The sequence below is a fragment of the Podarcis raffonei genome, chromosome 2 (assembly GCF_027172205.1).
Source record: "Podarcis raffonei isolate rPodRaf1 chromosome 2, rPodRaf1.pri, whole genome shotgun sequence".
Taxonomy (NCBI): domain Eukaryota; kingdom Metazoa; phylum Chordata; class Lepidosauria; order Squamata; family Lacertidae; genus Podarcis; species Podarcis raffonei.
Window position 1 is genome coordinate 21410333 of NC_070603.1, and position 15053 is coordinate 21425385.

At 48.4% G+C, this 15053-nt stretch overlaps 1 protein-coding gene across 7 annotated transcripts in view; it reads left to right on the forward strand.

Moving 5' to 3' along the window:
• The window catches only part of ITGA7 (integrin subunit alpha 7), a 76330-nt gene that overhangs the window by 39109 nt on the left and 22168 nt on the right, over positions 1-15053 (forward strand). For 4 of the 7 annotated variants that reach the window (XM_053375190.1, XM_053375191.1, XM_053375192.1 and 1 more), the window contains 5 exons: positions 2442-2521; positions 4381-4636; positions 5637-5759; positions 13516-13723; positions 14644-14837. In XM_053375190.1, the coding sequence (XP_053231165.1) occupies positions 2442-2521; positions 4381-4636; positions 5637-5759; positions 13516-13723; positions 14644-14837 (861 nt within the window). Of the gene's footprint in view, positions 1-2441; positions 2522-4380; positions 4637-5636; positions 5760-6185; positions 6306-13515; positions 13724-14643; positions 14838-15053 lie in introns of all 7 variants that reach the window. The other 3 variants (XM_053375194.1, XM_053375189.1, XM_053375193.1) reach the window with 2 other exon arrangements.

Consider the following 15053-nt stretch of genomic DNA (forward strand, 5'->3'; position numbering starts at 1 on the left):
TTGCTTGGACTACTGCAATGCGCTCTGTGTGGGGCTACCTTTGAAGGTGACCCGGAAAGTACAACTAATCCAGGATGCGGCAGCTAGACTGGTGACTGGGAGCGGCCACTGAGACCACATAACACCGTTCTTGAAAGACCTACACTGGCTCCCAGTACATTTCCGAGCACAATTCAAAGTCTTGGTGCTGACCTTTAAAGCCCTAAATGGCCTCGGTCCAGTATACCTGAAGGAGCGTCTCCACCCCCATCAGCTCAGTCCACACACTGAGGTCCAGCTCCAAGGGCCTTCTGGCGGTTCCCTCACTGTGAGAAGTAACGCTACAGGGAACCAGGCAGAGGGCCTTCTCGATACTGGCACCTGCCCTGTGGAACACCCTCCCACCAGATGTCAAAGAGAAAAACAACTACCAGACTTTTAGAAGACATCTGAAGGCAGCCCTGTTTAGGGAAGCTTTTAATGTTTAATAGGTTATTGTATTTTAGTTTGTTCTGTTCGAAGCTGCCCAGAGTGGCTGGGGAAACCCAGCCAGATGGGCGGGGTATAAATGATAAATTATTATTATTATTATTATTATTATTATTTGTCATTCAGTGTCTGATTTGGATCAGGGTGATTAAACTGGAGTCAGTTTGGAATTGGAGTTAGGCATGATGATGATGATGAAGAAGATGATTTTATTTATACCCCACCCATCTAGCTGGGTTTCTCCAGCCACTCTGGGCAGCTTACAGCATATCTAAAAACATAAAACAGGGATGTCCAACAGGTTGATTGCAATCTACTGGTCGATCCCCGGGAGGTTTGGGTAGATCATGATCAATCGCTGGCTCCTCCATCTGGCCCCGCCCCCTTGCCCTGGCCTCTAAATTGGCAGTACGAAAGACTGAGGCCTCACTGCGAGACCAGCTGTTTCATAAGCGATCCCTTGGTGAGCGGTTTAATTCATTTTTTCCTTTGCCCTGTTCCCCTCCAAATGGGTTTAACCTCCCCTAAAAAAGCTCATCAACTTTGCCCTGATCCCCCCCCAAACAGGACGTTCCTCCCTAAAAAAAGATCAACAACAACTTTGACCTGAACCCCCCCAAAAATGGGTAGATCATTCCGTCCCTGACATAAAACATCAAGCATTAAAAACCTCCCGATACAGGGCTGCCTTCAGATGTCTTCTAAAAGTTGTGTAATTCTTTATCTCCTTGACATCTGAAGGGAGGGCGTTCCACAGGGCGGGCGCCACTACCAAGAAGGCCCTCTGCCTGGTTCCCTGCAACTTTGGTTCTCGCTGTGAGGGAACCAGCAGAAGACCCTCCGAGGAGGACCTCAGTGTCCAGGCTGAGCTATGGGGGTGGAGGCGCTCCTTCAGGTATATTGATACCATTTCCTGCATCCTGTGCGTGGCTTAATTTGATCCTGCCTGGATTTTCCACAGTGTAAACCTGCAACCTGCTTTTCAGTCACCTGCTCACACTCTGAACATGTTAAGTAAGAATTGGTTGAGTGAATGAACGCATACTGATAGCATTTCCCTTACCATTATGTAACAATACCCTGTTCTCACAAGCTTGCCCCAGCACCTTGACCTCCAGAAATTTAGCACAAACTGTACTAAAGCGAGTCCGGATTATGGTTCCTAAATCTTATCTGGATCAATTCAGTTCTCCTTAGAGGACAATGAGGAGTAGTTCTATGGACACTGGCTTGGATCGGACACCTTGGCATTCCAGCATAGAATTATGCTGCCAGTCTCACACCCTTTTCTGGGTTCCTACCACATTGTTACAAACATGCTTCCCAGAGTATTCTATTCCTTAGGAGCAAACTACATGTGATACGGGAGGTCGGCAATTAAATTTGCCAGATTTCTTAAAAGTGACTGGAGGTGTGCATTAGGTGGACGGGAGCAACAGTACTATGTGAGGGAGATTTTATGCTGCATCTCCAGCCCAAATTGCCCCCATGGAGCTTCAGAGAGAAACACAGAACTACTTGCATTGTACCTGCTCTTAATTGAGAGATCCTGTCAAGGCCCATGCGTGCTATGTAAAATCCTGGCCAGTGCACCAACACAGATTCATTACGGCTGCTCTGTTGAGTGCATTCAGCTTACCAGACCTGCTGAATATGGCAGGGCCCGGATTGACACCTGAATATTTTCCCTCCAAGGCTCATGGCTGCTTTGGGGAGGGATTTAATACCCCCCACCCCACCCCACAGTCTTTATGCAAATCAGGCTCCGTACATCTAATTTTAGCTCAAGAGGGCCATTTGTGGATCTCCCAAGACACAAGTAGTCTGGGCCCTCATTGGCCACCGGATTGGTTGAGGTTATTAGGAGAGGAGCAAATGCTCCATATCCCGTCCTGCATAATGGAGGGATGAGCTTGAATCCTCTCCCTAAGTTGAGATTGATATCTCCTCTCCATCTCCTCCACACCTTGCAGTTGACCTGAAGAAGGAGAGCAAGGAGAACCAATGGCTGGGAGTCACCGTCAAGAGCCAGGGCCCCGGCGGCAAGATTGTGGTCAGTGGCCATGGATGGATGGATGGGTGGGTGGTCATTCTGTTAACCTGTTTGGGTCTGGATTTCAGAATATAGACTGCTGTCCTCTGTGTTATATATAGCAGGAGTAGAGGCTCCTTGCTCTTTCCTCAGGGTTTTTTCTTTGGGGAGGGGGGAGGGAAGGTTTAGTGCAGTGGTTCCCATTCTCTTTTTGGCCATGCCCTACCCAAGCATCTTTAAAATCCTGATCTCCGCCCCTTCCCCCGCCCCCAGTGACATAAAATTCTTATTATTCAAAAAGTGAACTCCTATTCACATGGAGGAAGCCTAAAAGGCCATTCACTGTTAATAACTCATTCTCGAATTGCCCCCCTTAAAAACCAGATTGCCCCCCCCGTGGGGCGTGTGCCCCATGTTGGGAACCACGGGTTCAGCAGATTATAGTGGCAAGAGTTATGTGGAAGCAGGTGGGTGGAGGGATATAAAAGGAGACAGATTTCAGATGAGCTGAGGACAGATGGGATAAGGTGAGGTTAAGAAGAGCCCCCCCGCCCCCTTGCTGCTTTTGTGTTCACATTAGGGCTGGGCGATATCTGGTTGTCAACATCGCAATATATCACCAGATAAACATCGCAATATACTGATAACATCGTGATGTCTGAAATAATTGGCTGGCTTCAGGGCTTTTCCCACATCATGATTTTTGCCTAGCACACACAAACGTGCATCATGATTTGTGATATATTGCCAGGTCAAAAATTACGAAGCCCATAGTAGGATATGAACTCTAAACCAGTTTTGGATTATCATATTGATACTGTATATCATCCAGCCCTCGTTCACATTAGCAGTGGAAACCAATTCTAGGTCATTTGGTAGGTGGGGTTATTCAGAAAGGTGTTCCTGTATTTCACACACCCGTTAAGAGGATCACATTCAGTGGAGTTCTGTGAGGCTCTCCTAGGTATCTGCTCTGCTTCCTGGATAGAAAGTTCAGCTTTTCTGTGTCTTGTAATTGAAACACCCTGGGAAGGGGTGTTTAGTTGGGGAAGGCTCAACTCTGATAACATCCACATGAATAAATCATTCTAGTGGTGTGTTTGCTGTGTCACTTGGGAACAGCCCAGAAGTCAGGATGTATTAAGGGTCTTTTGATCTGAAATAACAACTTTGTTGATCTGAAATAACAATTCGTGAACATGGTCTGTGTCTGAGCCAATTTACACCATCAGAGAAAGCACACACTAAGTTCTTTGTGCACATGGAAAGCCAGTGTGTTAGGGAATAGGTTAGGCCAGCCCTTATTACTGACATGATTGCTTTCTGAGTGCAGGGATCTTTTTTACTTTTTATACGACACTGCCGGCATGGGCTGCCACATGTCCGGATCTATCATTTTTATTGTATTCTGTATGTGTTTATGACAATAAACTTGAAATTGTCAACCCTAGATATACACGGATGCTGTTCATTGTGGAGGGAAGTTGTGCAAACTAAGAGTTGGGCCTTCTTTCTGAATGACCTTGGGAAGAGAAAGCACAACTCATTGATTATGTTTTCCTGCTTTTTGAAATCTAACAGCATCATCGGTTTCTCACCTTGGAATATTCCCCTTCCACCTGTTTATGTGTGTGTCCTCAGTAAGCCTTGTTACCCAAGAACTGACTTAGCTTGGAGTAAATGTTGTCATATGGTCTTCCATACCGGGACATTTAAATACCTTCTGCTTAGATACCATAAGGGAGCAATTAACCCACGTAAATAGCTTCCTGGGTTAAATGTTTGATATAACCACTCAGTTCTGTGCAGGAATGCCAGAAGGCAGCAGGGTTTTTCCCCTAACCACTTTTCCATGTCATTTCCCTTCCCATGTATCCCAGACCTGTGCCCACTTGTACGAAGCACGTAACCGGGTAAACGAATCTCTGGAGACGAGGGACGTAATCGGCCGCTGCTACATGCTCAGCGAAGGGCTGCAAGTCTCTGACGAACTGGATGGCGGCGAGTGGAAATTCTGCGAAGGGCGGCCACAGGGACACGACCGCTTTGGCTTCTGCCAGCAAGGGGTGGCGACCGGCTTCACTGCAGATAGGCATTATATCCTCTTTGGGGCGCCTGGTACCTACAACTGGAAGGGTAAGCTGGCACACATATGCCTGACCCAGGGAGCGTGGGGAGCGTTAAATAACATAGCTCTGACCCGACATCCGTCAGCATTATGCAAACCAACTGTGCTGGGTTTGGAGGCTATGACAGCCTCCAGTGGGCCAGTTGGTGAAGGTCCTGTTGCTTCCCCCAAAATTAGAGAATGGAGCATGGCCAGAGGGCATGCTCCGTGCCATTTCCATTTCATTGGGAATGTGCCTTCTTTACCAAGCACAGGGAGCTGCCTGGTCAGACCTCTGGTTCATTCTGCACTGACTGGCAGCTGCTCCCCAGGGTTTCAGGCAGAATCTCCCCCCCCTCCACCCCTGAGCATGTCAAGAGTGAAATCAGGACTTCCCGCATGTGCTCTGGTGAGGTTACGAGATTTTTTTCAATGAATCCGGGGACACTTTTCAACTTCAATTGATTTTGTATGGGGACTGATTTGTAAATCCAGGGACTGTCCCCGGGAAATGGGGACGTCTGGTAATCTTAAGTTAAGGCCCTTATCCAACATGACCAGTACTGCACCTCTGTGCCAGATGGAAGAGTCAGTGGGTGCTCCCACCTTGATCAGCACCCCCCCTTGTGGTGGTCAGCATTGCTGATGATTTACACCTCCTCCAAGGAAATGCTAATGGAATGCATGGCAGTTCTGACCTTTGATTGCCTAGTAGGCAGGGGTGTCCGAACCACGTGAATCACCGATGGGCATGCCCATCACGCACCCCTGCCATCTCTTTGCCACTTGGAACAGCCCAATGAGCGTTCCAGTTCTGAGTGCCTGCTGGGTTGTGAACCCACACACCCCATATGGACCCGGTGGATGAACCAGGTACAGCTTCCGAGTCTCAATGGAGATAGCTGGGAAAACTGCAACGTGCAATTCACCCACGCGTTGCTGTTGTACTGTACTGTGAGGCTGTGGATCCTCAACCCAACCTCTTCCTCCCCCCTCCCGCCAATCACTAACAGGTGTTTGGTTTGGCAGGGACCATACGGGCAGAGCTGAGTGGCTTGAATTTGAGTTACTACGACGACGGGCCGTATGAAGCCGGGGGAGAGAAGGACCAGGACCCCTCGCTCATCCCCTTGCCTGCCAACAGCTACCTTGGTACGGGGTTGCACCCGGCAGGCGAAGCATCGCAGAGCAATTGGACAGGCCACCCGCAGGGCAGGGTGTTGATGAGGCTAACGAACAACATCTGGAAAGGGGCTTCTGGCTTCAAGACTAGCCATAAATACAACCATGAAAAATAATAATGAGAACTCTTATTTGTGGGATTCTCAATGAGCAGACATTTCATTCTCATGACCTTAGGGCAAACCTGGCTAAACCGATTTGCCAGTTGCTGATACTGGTGGTTTAGAGACAAGGCAGTGCTGGAAAAAATCCCAGCCAGGTGCGACCCAGGCCCTGCTAAGTCTCCCCGACTCCTGCCCAGCGCTCTGTGATGGTTCCCTGCCTGGGCGCCAAGGTTTCTCATACTGCTAACCTCTCTCTCTTCTCTCTCTCTCTTTCCTTCCGTTGGCCTTGCAGGGATATTGTTTGTGACAAACATTGATAGCTCAGACCCTGACCAGCTGGTCTATAAAACGCCAGAGCCCAGCGAACGGGTTCCCGGGAGTGTTGGAGATGTGGCCCACAATAGTTTCTTAGGTTTGTAAGGTGTTGGTGTGCCCGTCTCCTGTGATTTCTGCCTCTCGCCCTTTCTCCCCGGAAATCCCTCTTCTTCTTTAGCATTTCTCTTTTTTTTCTGCTAGTCTATGTTGTTTTCCCCTTTCTGTTGTGTTTTGTCAGCCCCAACAACCCCTCCCCCCCAAAAAAACCCCCACCAATACATGAGTGGAGTGGGGTAGAGCAGAGAGCTACAGATTCTGATTTAGCAATAGTCAGGTAATTTAGGTGGCTATGACAGATTTAGGAGAAGCAGTTCTGGGTAAGTGGCTTCATAATAACCGACCTCTAGGTGCAGTTAGTCTCTGTATGCGGTATCATTAGTATCTTAAGTATTAAATTGACTTTTTGCCGTGGGCCTTTTCTGCAGGTGCACCCTAATATTTGGAAAGCCCTCCTTAAGGAGGCATTCCGGCACCAACATTATAAGCTTTTCAGTGCCAGGTGAAGATCTGTCTATTTAGCTGGGCATTTTTACATCGTAGATCTTTTCCCTGCTCCCTGAATTCTATTTTACTCTGTTTTTAAGCTTTTGGGGTTTTGTTGATTTTGATTTTTTAAACCTATGTCTTGCATTTCATTTATTTGTTGGTTTTAAATTCTATTTATAGATTACATGAATCTTATTTGCACTTTTGTATAGTCTCTGTAATTTTTTTTTAATAAAGGGCAGCTAAGAAAGATTTGAAACATATAAACAAACAAAACCTATGTTTAAAACAATTAGAGAAGAAGTAGAGGAGCACGAGAGGTTTTGTGTGTGCTTCGAAGAACATGTGCTGCATTCGGTGCATTGAAGAAAAGAATCAAGTTCTGTGCTCCAAAGAAATTATGCCGTTTATATGTTTTCTTGCATAATGTTGGTATGTTTTAGTTTCATCCCAGTATTATCTGAGCTTCTGAGAGAATATAGAACTTTCAGTTTTGTGTGTGTGAAAGGGAGGAGCATAGTAGAACTGGAAAGGAAGCCAAATGTTGAGCTGTAAGCATAGAATGGAGTGGAAAACGTCACAAGAGAGGGAGTGATAGCCATGAAGGGCAGGTCTGAGCTTGGTCACAGAAGTTCTACCTTCCTAACAGGAGCATCTTTTGCTGATACTGCAAAACATATCCTTGCAACCCTGACAGCTAGAAACCTGAATCGCAATCTCAACCAAGCTCTTTTACGGCAGAGTCTTCAGTGGGGGAGATATAACCTAGGATGCAATTCTATGCACTTTTACCTGGAGATGAGTCCCTAGTGAACACTGCGGGGACTTCCTTTTGAGTAAACAGGCATACAATTGCACTTAACTATGGGAAGATTAGCTACTTTACAGGGATGCTAGATTTGCAAGGCAAAAACCGAGAGGTCCTGAGTACTGCCTTGTGGAGTAGAGGGTGAGACTTGGGCCTTGACCTTGGGCCGGCCACCATCTCTCTGTGAGTAACCTACATCACAGAGTTGTTGTGCGGATGAAATGGGGAGGGAAAGAAGAACCATTCTCCTGGGAGGAAAGGTGGAGTATAAAAGCAATAATAACAATTAAGAGTGGAGCACATGCTCAGTTCTTCCAGTGCGACTTAAAAGTGCTTTGCTTTTGGCTGGATTGTACGCTTGCTGTTTTCAAGAAATGAAAGATGAGATTCCTGGGAATGGGGGCCAGATTCCAGATAATGCACGGCATTCCACAAAAACAAGCAAGCACCCAAAAAAAGAAGCAGCAGGCAAATTTCCCAGTGTATAAATAGCAACTTTACACACACATACACACACTCAAACATGCCCCAACGCAAACATTACATACATGCACTCAGAACCAACTTGAGTGTTTTGAAAAAGCATCTTGCAATGTCTGCCTACCGGTGGGGGGTAGTTCAGTCGGTAGAGCATGAGACTCTTAATCTCAGGATTGTGGGTTTGAGCCCCATGTTGGGCAAAGGATTCCTCCATTGCAGGGGGTTGGACTCGATGACCCTCAGGATCCCTTTCCAGCCCTACAGTTCTACGATTCTACAGTTCTAACAAGGGCAGGTCTGGGACTGCAGGTTTGAATGCTCTCTTACATCATAAACTCTGTACATGTTGGAAGGTAGCACATAAGAGAAAAGTCTGAGCTGGGACACTTCTTTCTCATGCACTCATTTTTTACATGAAGGCCATTTTTGACATGGGGGAGCTTTTTGAGATGCCCACCCACATTTGCTTCACACTGCTTTCTGTTTGGAATGAAACCAAACCATGATACCTGGTTTGGGTTGCTAACTCCAAACACTGGATTGTGGTCTGTTGCTCCCTCTAGGGGAGGAGTGATGCCGGAGCAATCAGGGTGTTCATGGCCTGCCGTTAACTATGGCTTGCTCTCATGAGCAAACACAGCCTGCACACCCTCTAGGCTCCTTGCAGTGGAAATCCTGCACCGGTGACTGGCACGGGATGGGATGATGTACACTGCTCGATGCCAGGCTCCTCTGAAAACTAGGTGCCCTTTGGCCTGATCAACATCAGAGGTGCAAGCTGCTCTGAAAGAACATAAGCGCATGACGTCTGGCCATAGATCTATGTAGTCTAGCATCATGTCTCAGTGGGGTGTGAAAGAGGTAGCTGCCCTCTGTTATTTATATCCGGTATGTATTAAATAGAGGTATCCAGTCTGCTTGAAGAGGATTCAGTTTCTTGATATTACAGCTACCAACTACAGATAGACCTATGCCCAGTGAGCATGGCTAACCCTTTTAAGAGCTATTTATGCTAATGCCCTGCCCTGCCATCCTGTAGCAATGGACTCCATAAGCTAATCTCACATTGCATATCAATTTGCACTTCCTTTTGCTTCTCCTGAATCTGCCTTCAGTAAGTTTCATTGGCTGACCCTGAGTTCTAGCAATTTGAATGGACACCTCTCCTCTGTAGAGCTGTGAAGGGCCCTTATTAACATTCAGCCCCTGATTTTACCCAGATCCATTGGGTGGAGGTGGCAGCGACATTTGGCAACTGCAGGTGATGGTGGTGTTGGAAGGGACATAGACTGTATGTCCCAAAGACTGGCATCACCCGTTGCCAATCCTCTGCTGTAAATGCTAGCCAGCAGGATACCAGCTGAGGAGCAAGTGGGTCATTGTAAGCTGGGGGGTGGGGGGGAGTGGGGTGAAAAGCTGCAGGTGGGGTGGGAACTGCTGTGTAACTCAGAGAGCATAGATAAGAAAGGTAAAATGCGAGCAGGGAAAACTATATAGTGCAAGAGGAAGAGGATTAGACTGCAGGTGTGGGGGTTGGCACCTAGGGGAGCCTGGAACCACCCTTTTGCCACTGACTGCCCCTTGTTGCATGGTGTCTGTGTTGCTTGTGCCTGTCTGCATGCTTGTTTCTAAGCAGTGGGGAAGAATGCTCATTCTGGCTGATCCTACCTGATGCAGGAGCTCCATGCTTGGTCCATCATGTGTTCTCCCATATTCTAAGATGCAGGTGGCGCTGTGCTCTAAACCACTGAGCCTCTTGGGCTTGCCGATTGGAAGGTCGGCGGTTCAAATCCCTGCAACAGGGTGAGCTCCCGTTGCTCTGTACCAGCTCCTGCCAACCTAGCAGTTTGAAAGCATGCCAGTGCAAGTAGATAAATAGGTACTGCTGTAGTGGGAAGGTAAACGGCGTTTCCATGAGCTCTGGCTTCCGTCACGGTGTCCCGTTGCACCAGAAGTGGTTTAATCATGCTGGCCACATGACCCGGAAAGCTGTCTGTGGACAAACGCCGGCTCCCTTGGCCTGAAAGCGAGATGAGCGCCACAACCCCACAGTTGCCTTTGACTGGACTTAAACATCCAGGGGTCTTTTACCTTTACCCTTTACCTTCTAAGACAGGGATATGGGACCTTCTGGCCTCCAAATATTGTTGGACTCCAACTCTCATTAGCCCCAACCACTATGGTCAGGGATACTGGGGGGTCCAGCAGCATCCAGAGTCCTCACCGCTACGCTAATGCACCAGACCCTCCTGGGATTACAGTGGGCCAATCACTGAACAGGGAATGGGGCTGTGGGGCAGCTTTCTACTCATAGTTGTCCCCGCCCCCTGCTGTCCTCAAAAGAGCATCCCTTGTCTCACAGTAAGAAAGGAACCTAGTGGGATTCAGCTGCTGCTGATGGAGGAGGACAAGGGGTGGCAAAAGACCAGCCCTGCTTGAAGAAGCGAGGGAGACCCTACAGGGCTGGGGCCAAAGATTTCCTATTTTACTTCTGTCACAAACGCTCCTGCTTCTTTCCGGCCCCACCTTCCTCCAACAGCCTGCCTCTTCCAACCCTCCCAGTCTGCCACCCAGCTTACGGACTGCTCTTGCGCCACAGTGTGCCTTTGCTTCCCACCCAGCCACCATTTCAGGGACGAGGGTGGCGCTGTGGGTAAAAGCCTCAGCGCCTAGGGCTTGCCGATCGAAAGGTTGGCGGTTCGAATCCCTGCGGCGGGGTGCGCTCCCGCTGCTCGGTCCCAGTGCCTGCCAACCTAGCAGTTCGAAAGCACTCCCGGGTGAAAGCAGATAAATAGGGACCACTTACTAGCGGGAAGGTAAACGGCGTTTCCGTGTGCTGCACTGGCTCGCCAGATGCAACTTGTCACACTGGCCACGTGACCCGGAAGTGTCTGCGGACAGCGCTGGCCCCCCGGCCTATAGAGTGAGATGGGCGCACAACCCTAGAGTCTGTCAAGACTGGCCCGTACGGGCAGGGGTACCTTTACCTTTACCTTTACTTACAGCCACCATTTCACCCATTACAGCCCCTCCTGCCTCCTCAGAGCTGGACAGACGGCGTATCCAACATGTTGCCCTCCAGATGTCTTTGGACTATAGGCCGAACTCAACTAAATAGTTGAGCTAGCAGGGACCAGTGCAATGAGTCCCACTGGCAATGCAGGGCTTTCCCCTCTCTCCTCCATCCCCCTGGATCCAGGAGTACCCCCCAGAACAGCATGCACCAGAGAAAGAGGGGGAATATTTCCATCTGGCAAGCAAGGGTCCTTGCGCTGATGGGACGATCACCTTAGCATGACTTTGAGTTCCACCCCACAACTCTCATCTTCTCTAACCTTTGACCCTGCTGGCCGGGGCTGATGGGAGCCATAATCACCATGTTGGCCAACTCTGAGCAATGGCTGTGCCATGGATAGGACCAGATTTTAGTCCCGGGGCTACAAAGTGCCTTTTCCTATTTCCCCTGCAACCTAACACCATCCCTTCCAAGTTTGATCTTGGTTCTTCAAGGGATATTTTAGAGCTGTGGTTTAATGCCAGCGCTATCGTCGTTTGAGCCCTTCCATGCCAGCAGGCTTCACTTGCTGCTCTGGAAGAGTCCTCCTGGCTGTTGCCTTTCCCCCTTTCATTTATTCTTCCCTCTTTTCAAGTCCCATGTGCTTTTGGGGCTGAAAAATGGTTGTGGCTGAGAAGCAGAGAAGAGCTGTGAGCGCAGCGCCCTCAACAAACTGCAGCCCCCAGGATTTCTTGGGGGAAGTCACGTGCTTTCAATGTATGGTGGTATGTAGGCAGCCTATGCCTTGAAGGCTGCTTTCTGGGGAAAGCCTTGCATGCCCTATCAAAGACATCTATCGAAAACCTCCTCCTCTCCAGAGCAGAGGCCCCCAGTCCCGCTGCTGCTTCCCATCCCACCACAAAGAGGCTACTTGTAATGTATATATAAGGAGTCACATTTGCATTCCTGGCCAGTGTCCATCCCTCAGCCGTGGACTTTCTCCCAGTTCTCTGGCTCCCACAACACACAGTGGGGAAGGGGGTGGCAGGGAGAGAGTGGGGGTGGGAAGCAGGGGGTGGAGAGTCCAGGGGTTTTCCTGCAGGAAGAATCTTTTCAGAAAGACAGATTTTTGTCATGAGAAGTATTTAACTCTGCAGCCATCAGAGATGGTGGGAGGCATCCCTGACCCTCATTCTGCAGCTAGTTCACATGTTTCTCAATTGCATTTGTTAATTCATTAAAATGTATATAAATTTTAATTGCCCTTTGTTGTGATACTGAAGCCCAGCTTTAAAAAGCAACAGCAGCAGCTCTTTAGAGAACTAATAATAATATTAATAATAATCTTAAAACCAGTCAGCTGGACATCCTGCTCCTGGCCTGTGCATGTTTCACAGTCCTTGGACAGATCTTGCTGCTCCTTTAAGAAGCCCGTTCTTTAGTGCAGCCTTCCCCACCCTGGTGTTGGTCAGACATTGTTGGACTCCAATTCCTATCATCCCATACCATTTGTTCTGCTGGCTGGGGCTGATGGGAGTTGGAGTCCAACAACTTCTGGAGGTCAGTGTGCTGGCTGACCTGCTGTAAATCATAAATAGGCAGACCCACATTATCCATATTCATGGCTAGATAATGCCACAACCCCCCGCTGCTTGTGACACTTGTGTTGTGGGTTGGCCATTACAAGCTTATCCACACATATTTTGCCCTGCTCTTTCCAGCCACAGGTATGCGCTTAAAGCTCTGTGCCCAAGTTTTTTTGGGGGTGGTGATGGTGTTACCTCTGAGCTTTCCTAGTAATAATTTGCTCTTTAGGGGTCAATCGGAGGAAAGTCAATTCCGGTTTTACTCGGATTGCTGTTTGCTCCAGCTGAGCTTTAAAGAGCGGGTTTTCACAGGTCAAGCTCCAGAGCAGAAATAGAGGGTGCTCAGACACAGAGCTTTAAAGTACGTACCATGCCTGGAAAGAGTGGAGGAAAGGTATGTGTGGATAAACCCTAAATTAGCCCTACTGTCAAGAAACATGAAGATATGCAATTCCAAATTCAAGCAGCAGAGGAGGCAGATAACATGTTCCTTATCTTACCCACTGAGGCTAACATGGGATAGGTGAAAAGCAAGAAGTTGAGAAAAGGGAGAACAAATCTGGCTACCTAGGATGTAAGAAATAAGCTTGTTCACATGTGACTTTAAGCAGTTTTCCAATGAAACAAAATTGTGAAAATAACAGCTTTCATTTACACCCCCCACCCAAATGAAATGGACAGTTTCTAAGCATTGGTGGTTCGTACAACGTGCATTGTGTACATGTGCATGTGCACATTAAGTTCAGAAGCCAGGAGTTGGACCAGTGTTGAGATCTTATGACTTTAAAGCTTTTATTGGTGATTTGGGGACCGCATACATCTTTTCATACTAACACCTTTCCACAACAGCCTCACCCTCCGTGATCACTGATGTGCTTTTCTGTTGTTCCAGGGTTTTCCCTTGACTCTGGAGTGGGGATTACCAGGAAGAATGAGCTGAGTTTTGTAACAGGGGCTCCTCGAGCCAACCACACGGGGGCTGTGGTGATCCTGCACAAAGACAACGTCAACCGCCTGGTGCCTGAGGTTATCATCCCAGGAGAGAAGCTCACTTCATCCTTTGGCTATTCCTTGGCTGTGGTGGACCTCAATCATGATGGGTGAGCAACATGGGGTGGAGGCAGCATTCTGCCTGAATGATGCTTGGGCCCATTCTCTGTTTTAAAGGCTACCCTGGTCTGTTGGGTGGCAATAAGAGCATAAGCTACCCTTCTAGCAGGAGTTACAGCACAGGTGGGCAAGGGCTACAGGAGAAGTTGGAGCTGGGTTTGGTTTACAACTTGCTCCAGTGATTTACAAGATAACAGACTCCTAACACACATTGTGAGAGCCACTGTGGTGTAGCAGCTAGAACAGTGTCAAACTAAACTAGAGGTATGAAACCTGAGCCTCTCCTAATGTTGTTGGACTCCAATGTCCATCAGCCCCAGCTAACCATGGCCAGGGATGATGGGAGTTGTAGTCCAATAACATTTGGATGTGTTCTTCCCTCTTGGATTGTGGGTGGGGTGGGGGTGGGGATAGGGTTGCCAATATTTCAGCTGGCTAATGTAGCATCTTGAGGTGCAGACACTACTAAACAGTGCTGTTTATCTCTGGGATACAAAAGGCTACACCTGCCTGGTTTCTGCACATTAAATTGTCAATAAATGCATAGCAACAGATCAGGCTGTTGTTGTTTTTTCTGGTGGATTAACAATCCTGCAGAAAGTGAGCTGCGTGTGGGAAAGTAGAAGTAGCTACATCCCATCTAAAATTTGTTATCCCATTATTCCATCAGATTAGCAACTCCACTCTTGGAAAAGATGTGGGCAATAATGTCTTCCCTGCGGGCTTCCCCTAGCAGGGGAAAATAAGACTCATAGCACAGTGAATGAAGAGTAACAATGTGTGGGTTTTGCTATAAGAGGTTTTGAGTCGCTTGCTCTGTTTCTCATTCTGGGTATCCAACGTGGCTACGGATACCCTGAGAGCAATGGGTGTTTCCATGGCAGCCGCACTCACTGCATGTTGTCTCTAGCTGGATGGACTTGGTGGTTGGAGCACCGAACCTCTTTGACCGCAAGGAAGGGATCGGAGGAGCAGTCTACGTTTACATCAACCAGGCAGGGCACTGGGACAATGTCCTCCCCATCCGCCTCAATGGTTCCTATGACTCTATGTTTGGTATCACAGTGGGGGCTGTTGGAGACCTCAACCAAGACGGCTTCCAAGGTGAGAGAACTGAGAGAGCCTGTGGCTGTGGGAAACTGGCCGGTGGGGGCTCTTGAACTGGTCTGCTTGAAGTATGTGGGTTTAGAGGCAGGGGATGTCCTGTCAAGGGTCACAGGGGAAGCACAGCGGTATCCAATCAATGGCCTGAGTCAGCAATTCAAGGCATGAGTCCAAGGCACCAACAGCACCTGCAGGACCACGGAGAGCTCCCTGTGG